At 44.6% G+C, this 13,810-nt stretch overlaps 1 protein-coding gene across 2 annotated transcripts; it reads left to right on the top strand.

Annotated features, from left to right (window-relative positions):
- Positions 1-242: 242 nt before the first annotated feature.
- On the top strand, positions 243-13,370 carry LOC136306080 (mitochondrial inner membrane protein OXA1L-like). 2 transcript variants are annotated; one of them, XR_010725502.1, is made up of 11 exons: positions 243-296; positions 442-504; positions 2,228-2,311; positions 2,922-3,102; positions 5,309-5,452; positions 6,632-6,717; positions 8,380-8,544; positions 10,199-10,303; positions 12,196-12,373; positions 12,943-13,065; positions 13,185-13,200. XR_010725502.1 is itself a non-coding variant. In XM_066209426.1 (11 exons), exons 1-11 carry the CDS (start codon positions 252-254, stop codon positions 13,289-13,291), a joined length of 1,239 nt encoding a protein of 412 aa, XP_066065523.1. In that variant the 5' UTR covers positions 243-251; the 3' UTR covers positions 13,292-13,370. The 2 variants fall into 2 exon arrangements, 1 of the variants encoding a protein (XP_066065523.1); XM_066209426.1 differs by having other exon boundaries at positions 12,985-13,065; positions 13,185-13,370.
- The last annotated feature ends 440 nt before the right edge of the window (positions 13,371-13,810 follow it).

Genomic DNA, 13,810 nt, shown 5'->3' with positions numbered 1-13,810 from the left:
GGGAGACTGGGCGTGGCTTCCCTCGCGGTGACGTCGCCGGCGATTCGCGCTCCCATTGGCCGATCCCTTCCCGCCGCGCGGTTGTGGCCACGCCCCTCTGCGGGCCGCCCTCACTCGGCATGGCGCTGCCCGCCTTTTATGCTGAAGCGCGCGCGCCGCCGGATCCGACCAATCGGCGGGCGCGGTTTGGGCGGACACGCCCCCTCCGCGCCTAAGCCCCGCCCTTCTCCCCCTTTCCCCCTCAGGCCGCCATGATGGCGGCGGTGCGGCCGCTGCTCGGCGCCCTCAGGGCTCAGGTGGGCAAAACGCGCTTTGCTTTCATTCCTTTTCATTTATTTTAATTTCTTTTCGTAGTTTTTTGTTTATTTTTTAGCGGGTGAGGACGTCGAAATCTTCACAAAAGGGGTTTTTTTGGGGGTTTTTTTTTATTTTTTCCCGCAGAGGTTTCGGGGTCCCGTGTGGTGCCGCGGAGCCGTGAGGGGAGCGGCGGGCGCCGCGGGGCAGGTGAGGGGAAATCGAAGGGTTCGTGAGGGGAAAAGTTGGGATTTTGGGGGAAAAAAGGGGGAAAATGGGGATTTGGGGGGAAAAAAATCGGGATTTGGGGGGAAATCCGGGATTTTAGGGGGGAAAGGGGAGTTTTTTTCGAGGGGGTTTAAGCGAAAATTTTGGGTGCTGAGGAGGGAAATTGGGATTTTGGGGGAGGAATTTGGGGAAAAATTGGAGGGTTTGGGGGGGAAAATCGGGATTTGGGGCTAAAAATCTGGGATTTGGGGGGGAAAGTTGGAAAAATTGGGATTTTTGGGGGGAAATTGGGATTTTAGGGGTGAAAATTGGAGATTTTTGGGGAAAAAATTTGATATTTGGGGGGAAAATTCAGGATTTTGGGGGGAAAAAATCGGGATTTTAGGGACAAATCGGGATTTTTGGGAGGAAATCTGGGATTTTGGGGGGAAAATTGGATATTTTGGGGAAAATCGGATAATTTGGGGGGGTTGAAGTGAGAATTCGGGGTCTTGGGAGGGAAAATTGGGGATTTTGGGGGAAAAATGGGGAAAAATTGGGATTTTGGGGGAAAAATTTTGGAGATTTTGGTCCAAATTTGAGGGAAATTGGCCAAATTTGGAGTTTTTGGGGGGAAATTTTGGAGGGAAATTTTTGGGGTCAGATTCGGAGATTTTGGGTCAAATTTGAACCCCCTAAATTTTGGGGGGGGTTGAGTCGAATTTTGGGGATTTTGGGTCAAAATTTGGGGATTTTGGGTCAAATTTCGGAGATTTCTGGTGAATTGGGTGTTTCGAGGTCAAATTTGAGATTTTTTTTTGTCAAATTTTGGGTGTTTTGGGGTCAAATTTTGGGAATTTTGGGTCAAATTTTGGTTATTTTGGGTCAAGTTTTGGGGCAAATTTTGGTTCTTTTGGGGCAAATTTTGAGTCAAATTTTGATAATTCTGAGTCAAATTTTGGATCAAGTTTTGATAATTTTGGGTCAAATTTTGGGTCAAATTTTGGGTCAAATTTTGGATCAAATTTTGATGATTTTGGGTCAAATTTTGAGTCAAATTTTGGTAATTTTGGGTCAAGTTTTGGGGCAAATTTTGGTTCTTTTGGGTCAAATTTTGATAATTTTTGGTCAAACTTTGGGTCAAATTTTGATAATTTTGGGTCAAATTTTGGGTCAAATTTTGATAATTTGGGGTCAAATTTTGCGTCTAATTTTGGTTGTTTTGGGTCAAATTTTGGATCAAATTTTGATAATTCTGGGTCAAACTTTGGGTCAAATTTTGGGTCAAATTTTGGGTCAAATTTTGGATCAAATTTTGATAATTTTGGGTCAAATTTTGGGTCAAATTTTGAGAATTTTGGGTCAAGTTTTGGGGCAAATTTTGGTTCTTTTGGGGCAAATTTTGATAATTTTCGGTCAAACTTTGGGTCAAATTTTGATAATTTTGGGTCAAATTTTGATAGTTTTGCGTCAAATTTTGGGTCAAATTTTGATAGTTTTGGGTCAAATTTTGCATCTAATTTTGGTGTTTTGGGTCAAACTTTAGGGCAAATTTTGGTTCTTTTGGGTCAAATTTTGGATCGAATTTTGATAATTTTGGGTCAAATTTTGATAATTTTGGGTCAAATTTTGATAATTTTGGGTCAAATTTTTGCCTCAAATTTTGGGGTTTTTCTCCTCAAACTCCCAATTTTCCCCCTTTTCCCCCATTCGTGTCTCTCCCCAGCCCCCAGCCCCTCCCCCAGCCCCAACACCTGAAGAAATTCCAGGAATTTCCCCCAATTTGGAGAGCCCGGGGTCAAAGGTCGAGGTGAGGTTTTTGGGGGGTTTTTTGGGCCAAATTTTGGGTCAAATTTTGGGGTTTTTTGGCGTCAAAATTTGGGGATTTTGGTGAAATTGGGATTTTTGGGGTCAAATTTTGGGGTTTTTTGGTTAAAATTTTGGGGTTTTTTGGGTCGAATTTTGGGGGGTTTTGGGTCAAAATTTGGGGCTTTTGGTAAAATTGGGATTTTTGGAGTCAAATTTTGGGGTTTTTTTGTTCAAATTTGGGGGTTTTTTTAGTTCAGATTTTGGGGGTTTTTGGGTCGAATTTTGGGGGTTTTGGGGTCAAATTTCGGAGTTTTGGGGTCAAATTCGGGGGTTTTTCCAGATTTGGGGGTTTTTGGGGTCGAATTTTGGGGGGTTTTTTTGTTCAAATTTTGGGGATTTTGGTGCAATTGGAATTTTTGGGGTCAAATTTTGCGGTTTTTTTTTGTTCAAATTTCAGTCGTTTTCGGGTCAAATTTCGAGGATTTGGTGAAGTTGGGATTTTTGAGGTCAAATTTGGAGTTTTTCCCCTCGAATTTTGTGATTTTTTTACCAGAATCTCCCGAATTTTCTCCATTTTTTTTCCCCCCCCCGTTTTTTTTTTCCCTCCCCAGCCTCCTCCTCTCTCCCCACCCCCGGAATTCCAGGAATTTTCAGGAATTTCCCCCAATTTGGGGGAGCCGCGGCTGGAGGAGCTGGGCCTGGGGGGCTTCACCCCCGTGGGGCTGATCCAGAACCTGCTGGAGTTCCTGCACCTGGACCTGGGCCTGCCCTGGTGGGGCGCCATCGCCGCAGGTGGGGCGCGCGCCGGGGGGGACGCGGGCGGTCGGGGGGGAAATGGGGAAATCGGGGGAAAAAATTGGGGAAAATTTGGGATTTGGGGGGGAAAAATTGGGATTTTTAGGGGATTTTTGGGGGAAAATTGGGGAAAATTTGGGATTTGGAGGGGAAATTTGGGGGTTTGGGGGGGAAATTTGGGATTTTTAGGGGATTTTTGGGGGAAAATTGGGGAAATTTGGGGGTTTTGGGGGGAAAATTGGGGAAATTTGGGATTTCGGGGGGAAATTTGGGAGTTTTTGGGGGAAAATTGGAGAAAATTTGGGATTTGGGGGGAAAATTTGGGGGTTTGGGGGAAAATTTGGGATTTTTAGAGGATTTTTCAGGGAAATTTGGGGAAATTTGGGGATTTTTGGGGGAAAATGGGGGAAAAAACTGGGATTTGGGGGGGAAATTTGGGGGTTTGGGGGGAAAATTTGGGGTTTTTAGGGGATTTTTTTTTGGGAAATTTGGGGGTTTTGGGGGGAGAATTGGGGAAAATTTGGGATTTGGGGGGAAAATTTGGGGGCTTGGGGGGGAAGATATGGGGGTTTGGGGAAAAAATTGGGGGTTTTAGGGGATTTTTGGGGAAAAATTGGGGAAAATTTGGGATTTGTGGGGGAAATTTGGGATTTGGGGGGAAAATTTGGGATTTTTAGAGGATTTTTCGGGGAAAATTGGGGAAATTTGGGGGTTTTAGGGGGAAATTTGGGGTTTTTTGGATAAAACTGGGGAAAAAATGGGATTTGGGGGGGAAAATTTGGGGGTTTGGGGGGAAAACTTGGGGAAAATTTGGGATTTTTTGGGGAAAATTGGGGAAAATTTGGGGTTGGGGGGAAAATTGGGGAAAATTTGGGATTTGGGGGGTAAAAATTGGGATTTTTTAGGGGATTTTTCAGGGAAAATTGGGGAAATTTGGGGGTTTTGGGGGGAAAATTGGGGAAATTTGGGATTTGGGGGAAAATTTGGGATTTGTGGGGAAAAATAGGGGATTTTAGGGGATTTTTTGGGAAAACAGAGAAAAATTGGGATTTTTTGGGAAAAACTGGGGAAAATTTGGGGTTTTGGGTGGAAAAATTGAGGTTTTGGGGGAAAAATTGGGGAAAAATTGGGGATAATTTGAGAAAAATCTGGGATTTGCAAAAAAATCGATACTTTTAAAGAGATTTTCATGAAAATTTGGGATTTTGGGGAGGAATTTGCGGGGAAAAATTGAGTTTTTTTGTAAAAAAACTCAAGGAAATTGAGATTTTTGGGGGGGGAAGAAATTTGGCGGGAAAATTTAGGTTTGACAGGAAATTGAAGAAAATTTAAATTTTCGGGAAAAATTTTGAGGAAAAAAGATTTTTTTGCAGGAAATTGAGGCTTTTGGGGAAGAAATTTGGGGGGAAAAAATCGAGATTTTTTTGAGAGAAGAAATTTGGGGCAGAAAAATTGAGAATTTTTTGAAAAAAATTCAAATAAATTGAGTTTTTTTGGGAAATTTGGAAAAAAATTGGGATCTTTCCTGCAGGAAATTGAAAGCACTCGAGATTTTTGGTGAAGAAATTTGGGGAAAAAATCGAGATTTTTTTTGCAATGAATTCGAAGAAATTGAAATTTTTGGGGGAAGAAATTTGGGAAAAAAATTGAGTTTTTTTGCAGGAAGTTGAAGAAAATTGAGAATTTTTAGGAAAAAAATTTGGGGAACAAAATTCGAGATTTTTGGGGGGAAGAAATTTGGGGGAAAAAATCGAGATTTTTTTGTAGAAAAACAAAGAAAATTGAGATTTTTTGGGGGAAGAAATTTGGGGAAAAAATTGAGAATTTTTGGCAAAAAATTCAAGAAAATTGAGACTTTTGGGGAAAGAAATTTTGGTTTAAAAATTGAGATTTTGTTTGCGGGAAATTGAAAAAATCAGGATTTTTTGGGGCAGAAATTTGGGAAAAAAATCGCGAATTTTTTGCAAAAAAATCAAGAAAATTGAGATTTTTTTGAGGGGAAGAAATTTTGGTTAAAAATTGAGATTTTTTACAGGAAATTGGAGAAAATCGAGATTTTTTGGGGGGTAAGAAATTCTGGGAAAAAATCAAGATTTTTTCCGCCCGAAATTGAAGAAAATCGCGAACTTTTAGGAAGAAACCCGGTGGCCAAAATTAAATTTTACCGAATTTTGATTTTTTTTCCCTTTTTTTCTCCCCGCAGGGACGGTGGGCGCCCGGGTGCTGCTGCTGCCGCTGGTGCTGCGGGGCCAGCGCGAGGCCGCCCGCCTCTCCCGCCACCTGCCCCACCTCCAGAAGCTCTCCCAGCGATTGGCCGAGGCCCGCAGGGGGGCGGATCCTAACCAGGGTGGGCGGGGCATAAAAACCCGGGGGGTTGGGGGCGAAATTTGGGCGAAAAAACCTCAAAGAACAGTTTAAAGAAGGGGCTAGGGGGCGTGGCTCGCTGGTTGTGGGCGTGGTTTAAGGGTTGTGGGCGTGGTTCCGGGGTTTAGTGGGCGTGGCCGCGGAATTGGGGTTAATGATGGGGGGGGGGAATTTGGATGACAAAAAAAGCCGGGAAAAAAATGGGGTTAAAATCCGGGAAAACGGGAAACGAGGGGGGCGTGGCTTATGCCTGTGGGTGTGGCTTAAGGGTTGGGGCGTGGCCGCGAAATTTGGGTGAAAAAAGGTCAAAAAAAGGGGTTAAAACGTAGGAAATTGGGAGTGAGGGGGCGTGGTTTGAGGGTTGTGGGCGTGGCTTAAAGGGGTGTGGGCGTGGCTTAAAATTTGTGGGCGTGGCCTGAACTTTGGAGGGTTTTGAGACAAAAGAAGGGGTTGAAAGAACTATGCCACGCCCATTTTTTCTTTACCCCGCCCCCTTTTTGGCCGGCCACACCCACTTTTTTGGGGGGGTGTGGCCATTTTGGTCTGACCACGCCCATTTTCCCACGAGCTTTGCCCCTCTTGGGCACAGCTTTCCCTTAAAGGGACCACGCCCCCTTTTTATGTGGCCACGCCCATTTTCTACTGTTTGCGCCCAATTGTTTATGAGCCACGCCCCCTTTGGGGGCTGACCGTGTCTTCTTTCAAGCCACGCCCCTTTTTCCAGCTGGTCACGCCCACTTTTTGTTTAATGAAGCTCCTCTTTTATCCAGACACGCCCATGCTTTGTTGACCACGCCCCTTTTTGTGATCTCGCCCCCCTTTTGAGTTGACCACGCCTACATTTCCTCTAAGCACGCCCCTTTTGGCCTGACCACGCCTCTTTTTATTGGGGTATTCCCGCTTTTAGCCTAACCACGCCCCTTTTTTCCCAGACCCGCCCCTTTTTGTTAACCACGCCCCTCTTTTAGCATAGCCACGCCTCCTTACTGGCTGGCCACGCCCACTTTTATCAAACCGAGCCCCTTTTTTGCCGTAAACGCCCATTCTTTGTTGGCCACGCCCCTTTTTGGGATAGCCACGTTGCCTTATAAGATGGCCACGCCTGTTTCGGGTTGGCCACGCCCCTTTGGGTGCTGACCACGCCCCTTTCCCCGCCCCCCAGTGGCGCTGGCGTACTCGGAGCTGGCGGCGTACCAACGACGTCACGACGTGAACCCGCTGCGGGGATTCCTCGTGCCCCTGGTGCAGGTGAGGGGGCGGGGGAAACGTCCGGAAAATCTCCGGGATCGATCCCAAAAAATTCGGGATCTAATCCCGGAAAATATTGGGGGAGTGGCGGGAAAAGAAATTGGGGAGGAAATCGTGAAAAAATCGGGAGAAAATACGGAAAAATCGGGGGGAAAATACGGAAAAATGGGGTGGGAATCTGAAAAAAATTGGGAAAAAATGATAAAAAATTCAGGTGGAAATCTGAAAAAAGTTGGGAAAAAATCTTGAAAAATTCGGGAGGAAATTCTGAAAAAATCGGCAAAAATCCCAAAAAATCGGGGTGGAAATTTTAAAAAATTGGGGAAGGAGTAAAAAAATGTTGGGGTGGAAATCTGAAAAACAATGGGAAAAAAATTCTAAAAAAATTTGGGTGGAAATTTGAGAAAAATTGGGAAAAAGTCTCAAAAAATTGGGGTGGAAATCTGAAAAAAATTGGGAAAAATTTCGGGAGGAAATCCTGAAAAAATCGGGAAAAAAATCCCAAAAACTGGAGGTGGAAATTTTAAAAAATTGGGACAAAATCCCAAAAAATTGGGGTGGGAATTTTAAAAAATTGGGGAAAAATCCTGAAAAATTGGGGGTGGAAATCTGAAAAAAATTGGGGAAAAAATCCTGAAAAATTGGAGTGGAAATTTTAAAAAATTGGGGAAAAGCCCCAAAAAATGGGGGTGGAAATCTGAAAAAAGTTGGGAAAAAACTCCAAAAAATTCAAGCAGAAATTTGAAAAAATAGGGAAAAATATCTTAAAAAATTTAGGATGAAATTCTGAAAATAATTGGGAAAAAACCTGAAAAATTGGGGTGGAAATTTTAAAATATTGGGAAAAAATCATGAAAAATCGGGGTGGAAATTTTAAAAAATTGGGAAAAAATCCCGAAAAATTTGGGATAAAATTCTGAAAAAAATTAGGAAAAAATCCCGAGAAATTGAGGTAGAAATTTTAAAAAATTGGGGGAAAAAATCCTAAAAATTCAGGTGGAAATCTGAATAAAATTGGAAAAAAATCCTGAAGAATTGGGGTGGAAATCTGAAAAAAGTTGGGGAAAAATCGCAAAAAATTCGGGTGGAAATCTGAAAAAAATTGGGGGAAAAATCCTGAAAAATTGGGGTGGAAATCTGAAAAAAATTGGGGGAAAATCGCAAAAAATTCAGGTGGAAATCTGAAAAAAATTGGGGGAAAATCCGAGAAATTGAGGCGGAAATTTTTAAAAAATTGGGGGGAAATCCTGAGAAATTGGGGTGGAAATCTGAAAAAAAATCCTGAAAAATCCCCAGAAATTCAGGGTGAAATTTTAAAAATTGGGGAAAAATTCTAAAAAATTGGTTTGGAAATTTTAAAAAATTTGGAAAAACTCCTGAAAAATCGGGGTGGAAATTTTAAAAAATTGGGGAAAAAATCCCAAAAGATTTGGGATGAAATTCTGAAAAAAATCGGGAAAAAATCCCAGAAATTGAGGTGGAAATCTGAAAAAAATTGGGGAAAAAAATCCAAAAAAATCGGGGTGGAAATTTTAAAAAATTGAGAAAAAATCCTAAAAAATCGGGTTGGAAACCCGAAAAAAATCGGGAAAAAAAAATCCCCTCAACGTGCCGCGAACGCTCCGGAGTTTTTTTCGGCAATGCCGACGCGGGGGGTCCTAGACCCCCCTTTTTGTCTCCTTCTTCCTGGCGCTGCAGGGCCTGGCGGCCGCGCCCGTCCCCGGGCTCCTCCGCGGCGGCCTGGCCTGGTTCCCCGATTTGGCCGCCCCCGACCCCTTCTACGTGCTGCCCGTGCTGGTCACCGCCTCCACCTGGCTCGTGCTCGAGGTTTGGGTGGAAAAACGGCGATTTCGGGCAAAAATTCGGGGTCGGGGGGGGGAAAAAATGGGGTTTTTCGGGGGGAAAATGGGGATTTTAGGGGGAAAATGGGGGATTTTAGGGGGAAAAATGGGGATTTTAGGGGGGAAGAATGAGGGATTTGGGGGGGAAACAGGTTGGGAGGGGAAGTTGGGGTTTGGGGTAAGAAATGGAGAATTTGGGCAAAAAAATTGGGATTTTGGGGTGAAAAAAATGGAGGTTTGAGGTGGAGAAATGGGGATTTTCGGGGGAAAAATGGGGATTTTAGGGGGGAAAATGACAGGTTTTGGGGGAAAAGGTGGATTTTGGAAGGGGAAGTTGGGGGTTTGGGGCAAAAAATGGAGATTTTGGGCAAAAAATTGGGATTTTAGGGGAAAATGGAGGTTTTAGGAAGAAAAATGGGGATTTTAGGGGGAAAATTGGAGGTTTACGGTAGAAAAAATGGAGATTTTAGGTCAAAAAATGATGATTTTATGTGGAAAATGTGGGTTTTAGAAGGGAAAATGGGGGTTTGGGGAAAGAAATGGAGAATTTGGGCAAAAAATTGGGATTTTAGGGGAAAAGTGGAGGTTTTAGGAAGAAAAATGGGAATTTTAGGGGGAAGAATGGGGATTTTAGGGGGGAAAAATGAGGAATTTGGGGGGAAAATAGGTTGGGAGGGGAAGTTGGGGTTTGGGGTAAGAAATGGAGAATTTGGGCAAAAAATTGGGATTTTAGGGGGAAAAATGGGGATTTTAGGAGGAAAAAAGTGAATTTTAGAGAAGGAAATTGGGGTTGTCGGTTGAAAATTGAGGTTTTGGGGGAAAATGGGGAATTTGGGCAAAAATGACAATTTGGGGGAGAAAAACTGGAGTTTATAGGTAAGAAAATGGAGGATTTTAGTGGAAAAATGACAATTTTTGGGGGGAAATGTGGATTTTAGAAGGAAAAATTTGGTTTTGGGGCGAAAAGTGAAGATTTTGGGCAAAAAATTGGGATTTTAGGGGGAAAATGGTGTTTTTAGGAAGGAAAACCAGAGGTTTTAGGTCAAAAATTGGAGGTTTTAAGTGCAAAAAGTGAATTTTGGAAGGGAAATTCAGATTTGGGGTAAAAAACGGGGATTTTGGGTAAAAAAATGGAATTTTTGGGTGAAAAAAATCACGTTTTAAGTGGAAAAATTGGGATTTTTTTAGAGGGAGGAAATGGGAATTTTCGAAGGAAAAATCGGAGGGTTTGGGGAATTTCCAAACTGGAAATTTGGGGGAAAAAAATGGGGATTTTGGGGCAAAAAAAATAAAATTGGAGAATTTGGGTAAAAAAAATAAAAATTCTGATTCGGGTGAGAAAAATTTAAACGCGGGGGAGGGAAAAAAGGAAAATTTGGAGAGAGGAGCAAAAAAAAATTTTGGGAGGGGGGAAAAAAAAGGGTTTGGAGGCTCTTGGGTGGGCGGGGCTTGGGGCTGGGCGTGGCCGGGAGGAAAACCCGGAAATTCGGTGAAAAAAAAACATTTAAAAACTCCGAAAATTTGAGTGGAAAATCCCCGATTTCGGGCGGGTTTCAGGGATTAAAAGAGGGGGAAAAAAAGGGGGCGGGGATTTTGCTATGCAAATGAGGGGCGTGTCTGATTTGCATATTGCCTTGCAGCTGGGGGCGGAGACGGGCGTGGCGGCGCCGGGGGCGGGGCCGGTGCGGCAGATCCTGCGCTTCCTCCCCCTCGTCTTCCTGCCCTTCATCCTCCACTTCCCCACCGTGAGTCGTCGGCAGGGGGCGGGGCCGACGCCAAAGGGGCGTGGTCACCTTGAAAGGGGGCGGGGTCTTTTAAAAAACAACCTGCCGTCGCTTTAAATGGAGGCGTGGCCGATTTTAAAGGGGAGTGACCGCTTTAAAAGGGGCGGGGTCGCTTTAAGAGGGGCGTGGTCACACTAAAAAGGGGCGGGGCTGCCTTAAAAAGGAGGCGTGGCCATTTTAAACGGGAGGCGGCCGCTTTTGATGGGGGCGTGGCCACTTTGAATGGGGCGGGGTCACTTTAAGATGGGCGTGGCCACTTCAATGGGGGCGTGGTTTCTAAGAAAGGGGTGTGGCCGCTTTCTAAGAGTGTGCTCTAAAATGGGCGTGGCCGACAAAAAGATCGTTTTAAAAGGGGCGTGGTTACTCAAAGATGGGCGTGGTCTCTAAAAAGGCATGGCATTGTAAAATGTGGGTGTGGTCCCTTTAAAGTGGGCGTGGCCACCTCCAAAAGAGGTTCCGTCCCTTTAAAAGGGGCGTGGCGGCATCACGGATGGGCGTGGCCTCCCATTTCTGGGCTCCCGCCCTCAATCCTCGTGGCCACGCCCCCGAATCCCCAAAATTCCCGTTTTCCCCCCAAACTCCGCCTCCCTTTCCCCCTTCTTCTGACACTTCCGGGTTCCCCGCTAAGCCCCGCCCCCCCGTGGGCATGTCCTCCATGCTGATTGGCTGATTCTCAATTTCCCTAAAATTCCCGATTTTTTTTTCCCCAAATTCTGGATTTTTCCCTCAAAAAATCCCCCATTTTTTCCCGGAATTTGGGATTTTTCCCCCCCAGAATTCCCGTTTTTTTCTCCAAAATCCTGGGTTTTCCCCAAATCCCTGAATTCTCTCCCACAATTCCGAATTTTTCCCGAAATTCTTCATTTTTTGCCCAAAATCTCCATTTATTTCCTTGGGAATTCCCAAGGTTTTTGCCAAATTCCCAATTTTTCCATAAAATTCCTGCTTTTTTCCCCCAATTTTTTAATTTTTCCTCAAAATTTCCAATTTTTCCCCCTAATCTTTAAATTTTCTCATTTGAATTTCCAATTTTTTCCCAAAAATTCCATTTTTCCCTAAAAATTCTCCCTTCCCCCAAATTGTTGCTTTTCCTGCAAAATTCTCCATTTTTCTCCCAAAATTCCCCAATTTTTTTCCCAAAACTCCCAATTTTTTACCTCAAATTTCAAATTTTCTCCCAAAATTTTTGATTTTCCCTTGAAATTTCTGATTTTATCTAAAAATTCCCTATTTTTTTCCCTGAAATTCCCGATTTTTTCCCCAAAATCCTCGAGTTTTTCTCCTAAATTCTTTTTATCCCCCAAAATTTCAGCATTTTTACCCCAAAATCCTGGATTTTCCCCCCAAATTCCCAATTTTCCCCCAAAATTCTGAACTTTTCCTCAAATCCCCGTTTTTTCCTTGAGAATTCCCAGATTTTTTTGCACAATTTCACATTTTTCCCTTCAAATTCCCGATTTTTCCCTCAAAACTCCGATTCTTGGCCTGGAACTCCCAAATTTTCCCCAAAATTCCAAAATTTCCCCCAAATTGCATTCATTTTCCCAAAATTCTTCATTTTTTCCCCAAAACTTCCCATTTTCCCCCCAAAATCCCCAATTTTTCCCAGAATTCCCCCTGTTTTTCCCCCAAAATTCCCGATTTTTCCCCCAAAATTCCCGTTTTCCCGCCAAAACTTTTCGGTTTTCCTCCAAAATTTTCTTTGCCAAAAATTTCGGCGTTTTTTCCCCCCAAAATTCCCCATTTCCGGGTTCCCCGCCAAGCCCCGCCCCCCTCAATTCCGAGTGGCAGTTCCCCGCCAAGCCCCGCCCCCTGTGGGCGCAGCCTCGATGCTGATTGGCCGCCCTCCGCAGGCCGTCTTCACCTATTGGCTGACGTCCAACAGCTTCAGCCTATTGCAGACGGGGCTGCTGCGAGTCCCCGCCCTCCGCGCCAAACTGGGCGTGGCTCCACCCTTGGACACGCCCCCGGTCACGCCCCCAGGCCACGCCCCCTCGGCTAAGGGCGGGATCTTCAAACAGCTGAAAAAAGGTGAGAAAAAACCCGGGAATTTTGGGGGGAAATTGGGAATTTTTGGGAAAATTTGGGAATTTTGAGGGAAAATTTGGAGATTTTGGGGAAATTTGAGGAATTTTTGGGGAGGTTCAGGGGAAAAAACCCCAAATTTTGGGGAAAATTTTTGGGGATTTGGGAGAAAAAAATTTTGTGGGTTTTATTTTTTTGAGTTTTGGGGGGAAATCCCAAAATTTTGGGTGAAATTTTTGGGATTTTGGGGGGAGTTTTGAGGGTGTTTGGGGGGAATTTTGGGGGTTTGGGGTGAAAATTTGGAGATTTGGGGGGAAATTTTTGGGATTTTTGGGGATTTTTGGGGAATTTTGGAGGTTTTGGGGAAAATTTGGGGGATTTTGGGGGAAATTTTTGGGGAAATTTTGGAGCAAATTTGGGGATTTTGGGGGGAATTTTTTCAATTCGTTTGAATTCAATTTGGGCGTTTTGGGTGGATTCGGGGTGGATTTAGGGGCACTTCAGGTGGATTTCGGGGTATTTGGAGCCCCCCCAGATGAATTTCGGGCCCCCCGGACTGATTCCGGGGCTCCCAGACTGATTTTTGGGTGCATTTGGGCCGATTTGGGGGCTCCCAGAGTGGCGCGAGGCCAAGGCCACGCACGAGGCCGATCAGCGCCGCCGGCGCCTCCGGAACCACCTGCAGCTGGCGGCCAAAGGTGACCAAAAAAACCCCCAAAAAAAACCCCAAAAAATTTGGGGGAGGGGGAATCCCTCCCCAGAATGATATTTTTACATTTTTATTTATTTCGGGGTTTTTTTTTGTTTGTTTAATCAGGCCCTCTCCGGCAAACCTTCGCTCAAAACCCGCTGAGCTCCCCCGGGGCCGCTCCGGCCGCGCCCTCAGACACCCCGAAAAGACCCTGGAAAGATACGTTGGGCTGAGGGGGGAATCCTGAAAAATTCAAAAGAATTAAAAACCGGAAATATCCGACTCGTTCTTTGGGGCAAAAAACGGATAAAATCGGGAGGTTTTGGGGCGGTTTGGCCTCCGGGGCTTGCCGTACAAAATGGCGGCGCGGTGTGAGGGCGACAAAATGGTGGCTCGGAGATTTCGCCGTACAGAATAGAGAAAACGGAGATTTGGGAGGAAAAAAGGGGATTTCGGGGAAAAGGGGGATTTCAGAGATAAAAATTGGATTTTCCGATTCTAAATTTGGAGAAAAAACGGATAAAATCGGGAGGTTTTGGGGCGGTTTGGCCGCTGGGGGTTTCCGTAAAAATGGCGGCGCTGTTTGAGGGAGACTTGAGGGCGACAAAATGGCGGCGTCTTGAGGATCGTGCCGTACAAAATGGAGAAAACGGAGATTTGGGTGGAAAAAGGGGATTTGGGGGAAAAAAGTGGATTTTAGAGATAAAAATGGAAATCTCCGACTCTAAATTTGGGGGGGAAAGGGCAAAATT

This window comes from Chamaea fasciata, unplaced genomic scaffold (assembly GCF_029207755.1).
Source record: "Chamaea fasciata isolate MVZ Bird 193981 ecotype frontalis unplaced genomic scaffold, bChaFas1.0.hap1 SCAF_966, whole genome shotgun sequence".
Taxonomy (NCBI): Eukaryota; Metazoa; Chordata; class Aves; order Passeriformes; family Sylviidae; genus Chamaea; species Chamaea fasciata.
Note: the sequence above shows the minus strand (reverse complement) of the source record. Positions and strands in the feature narration are given on the sequence as shown.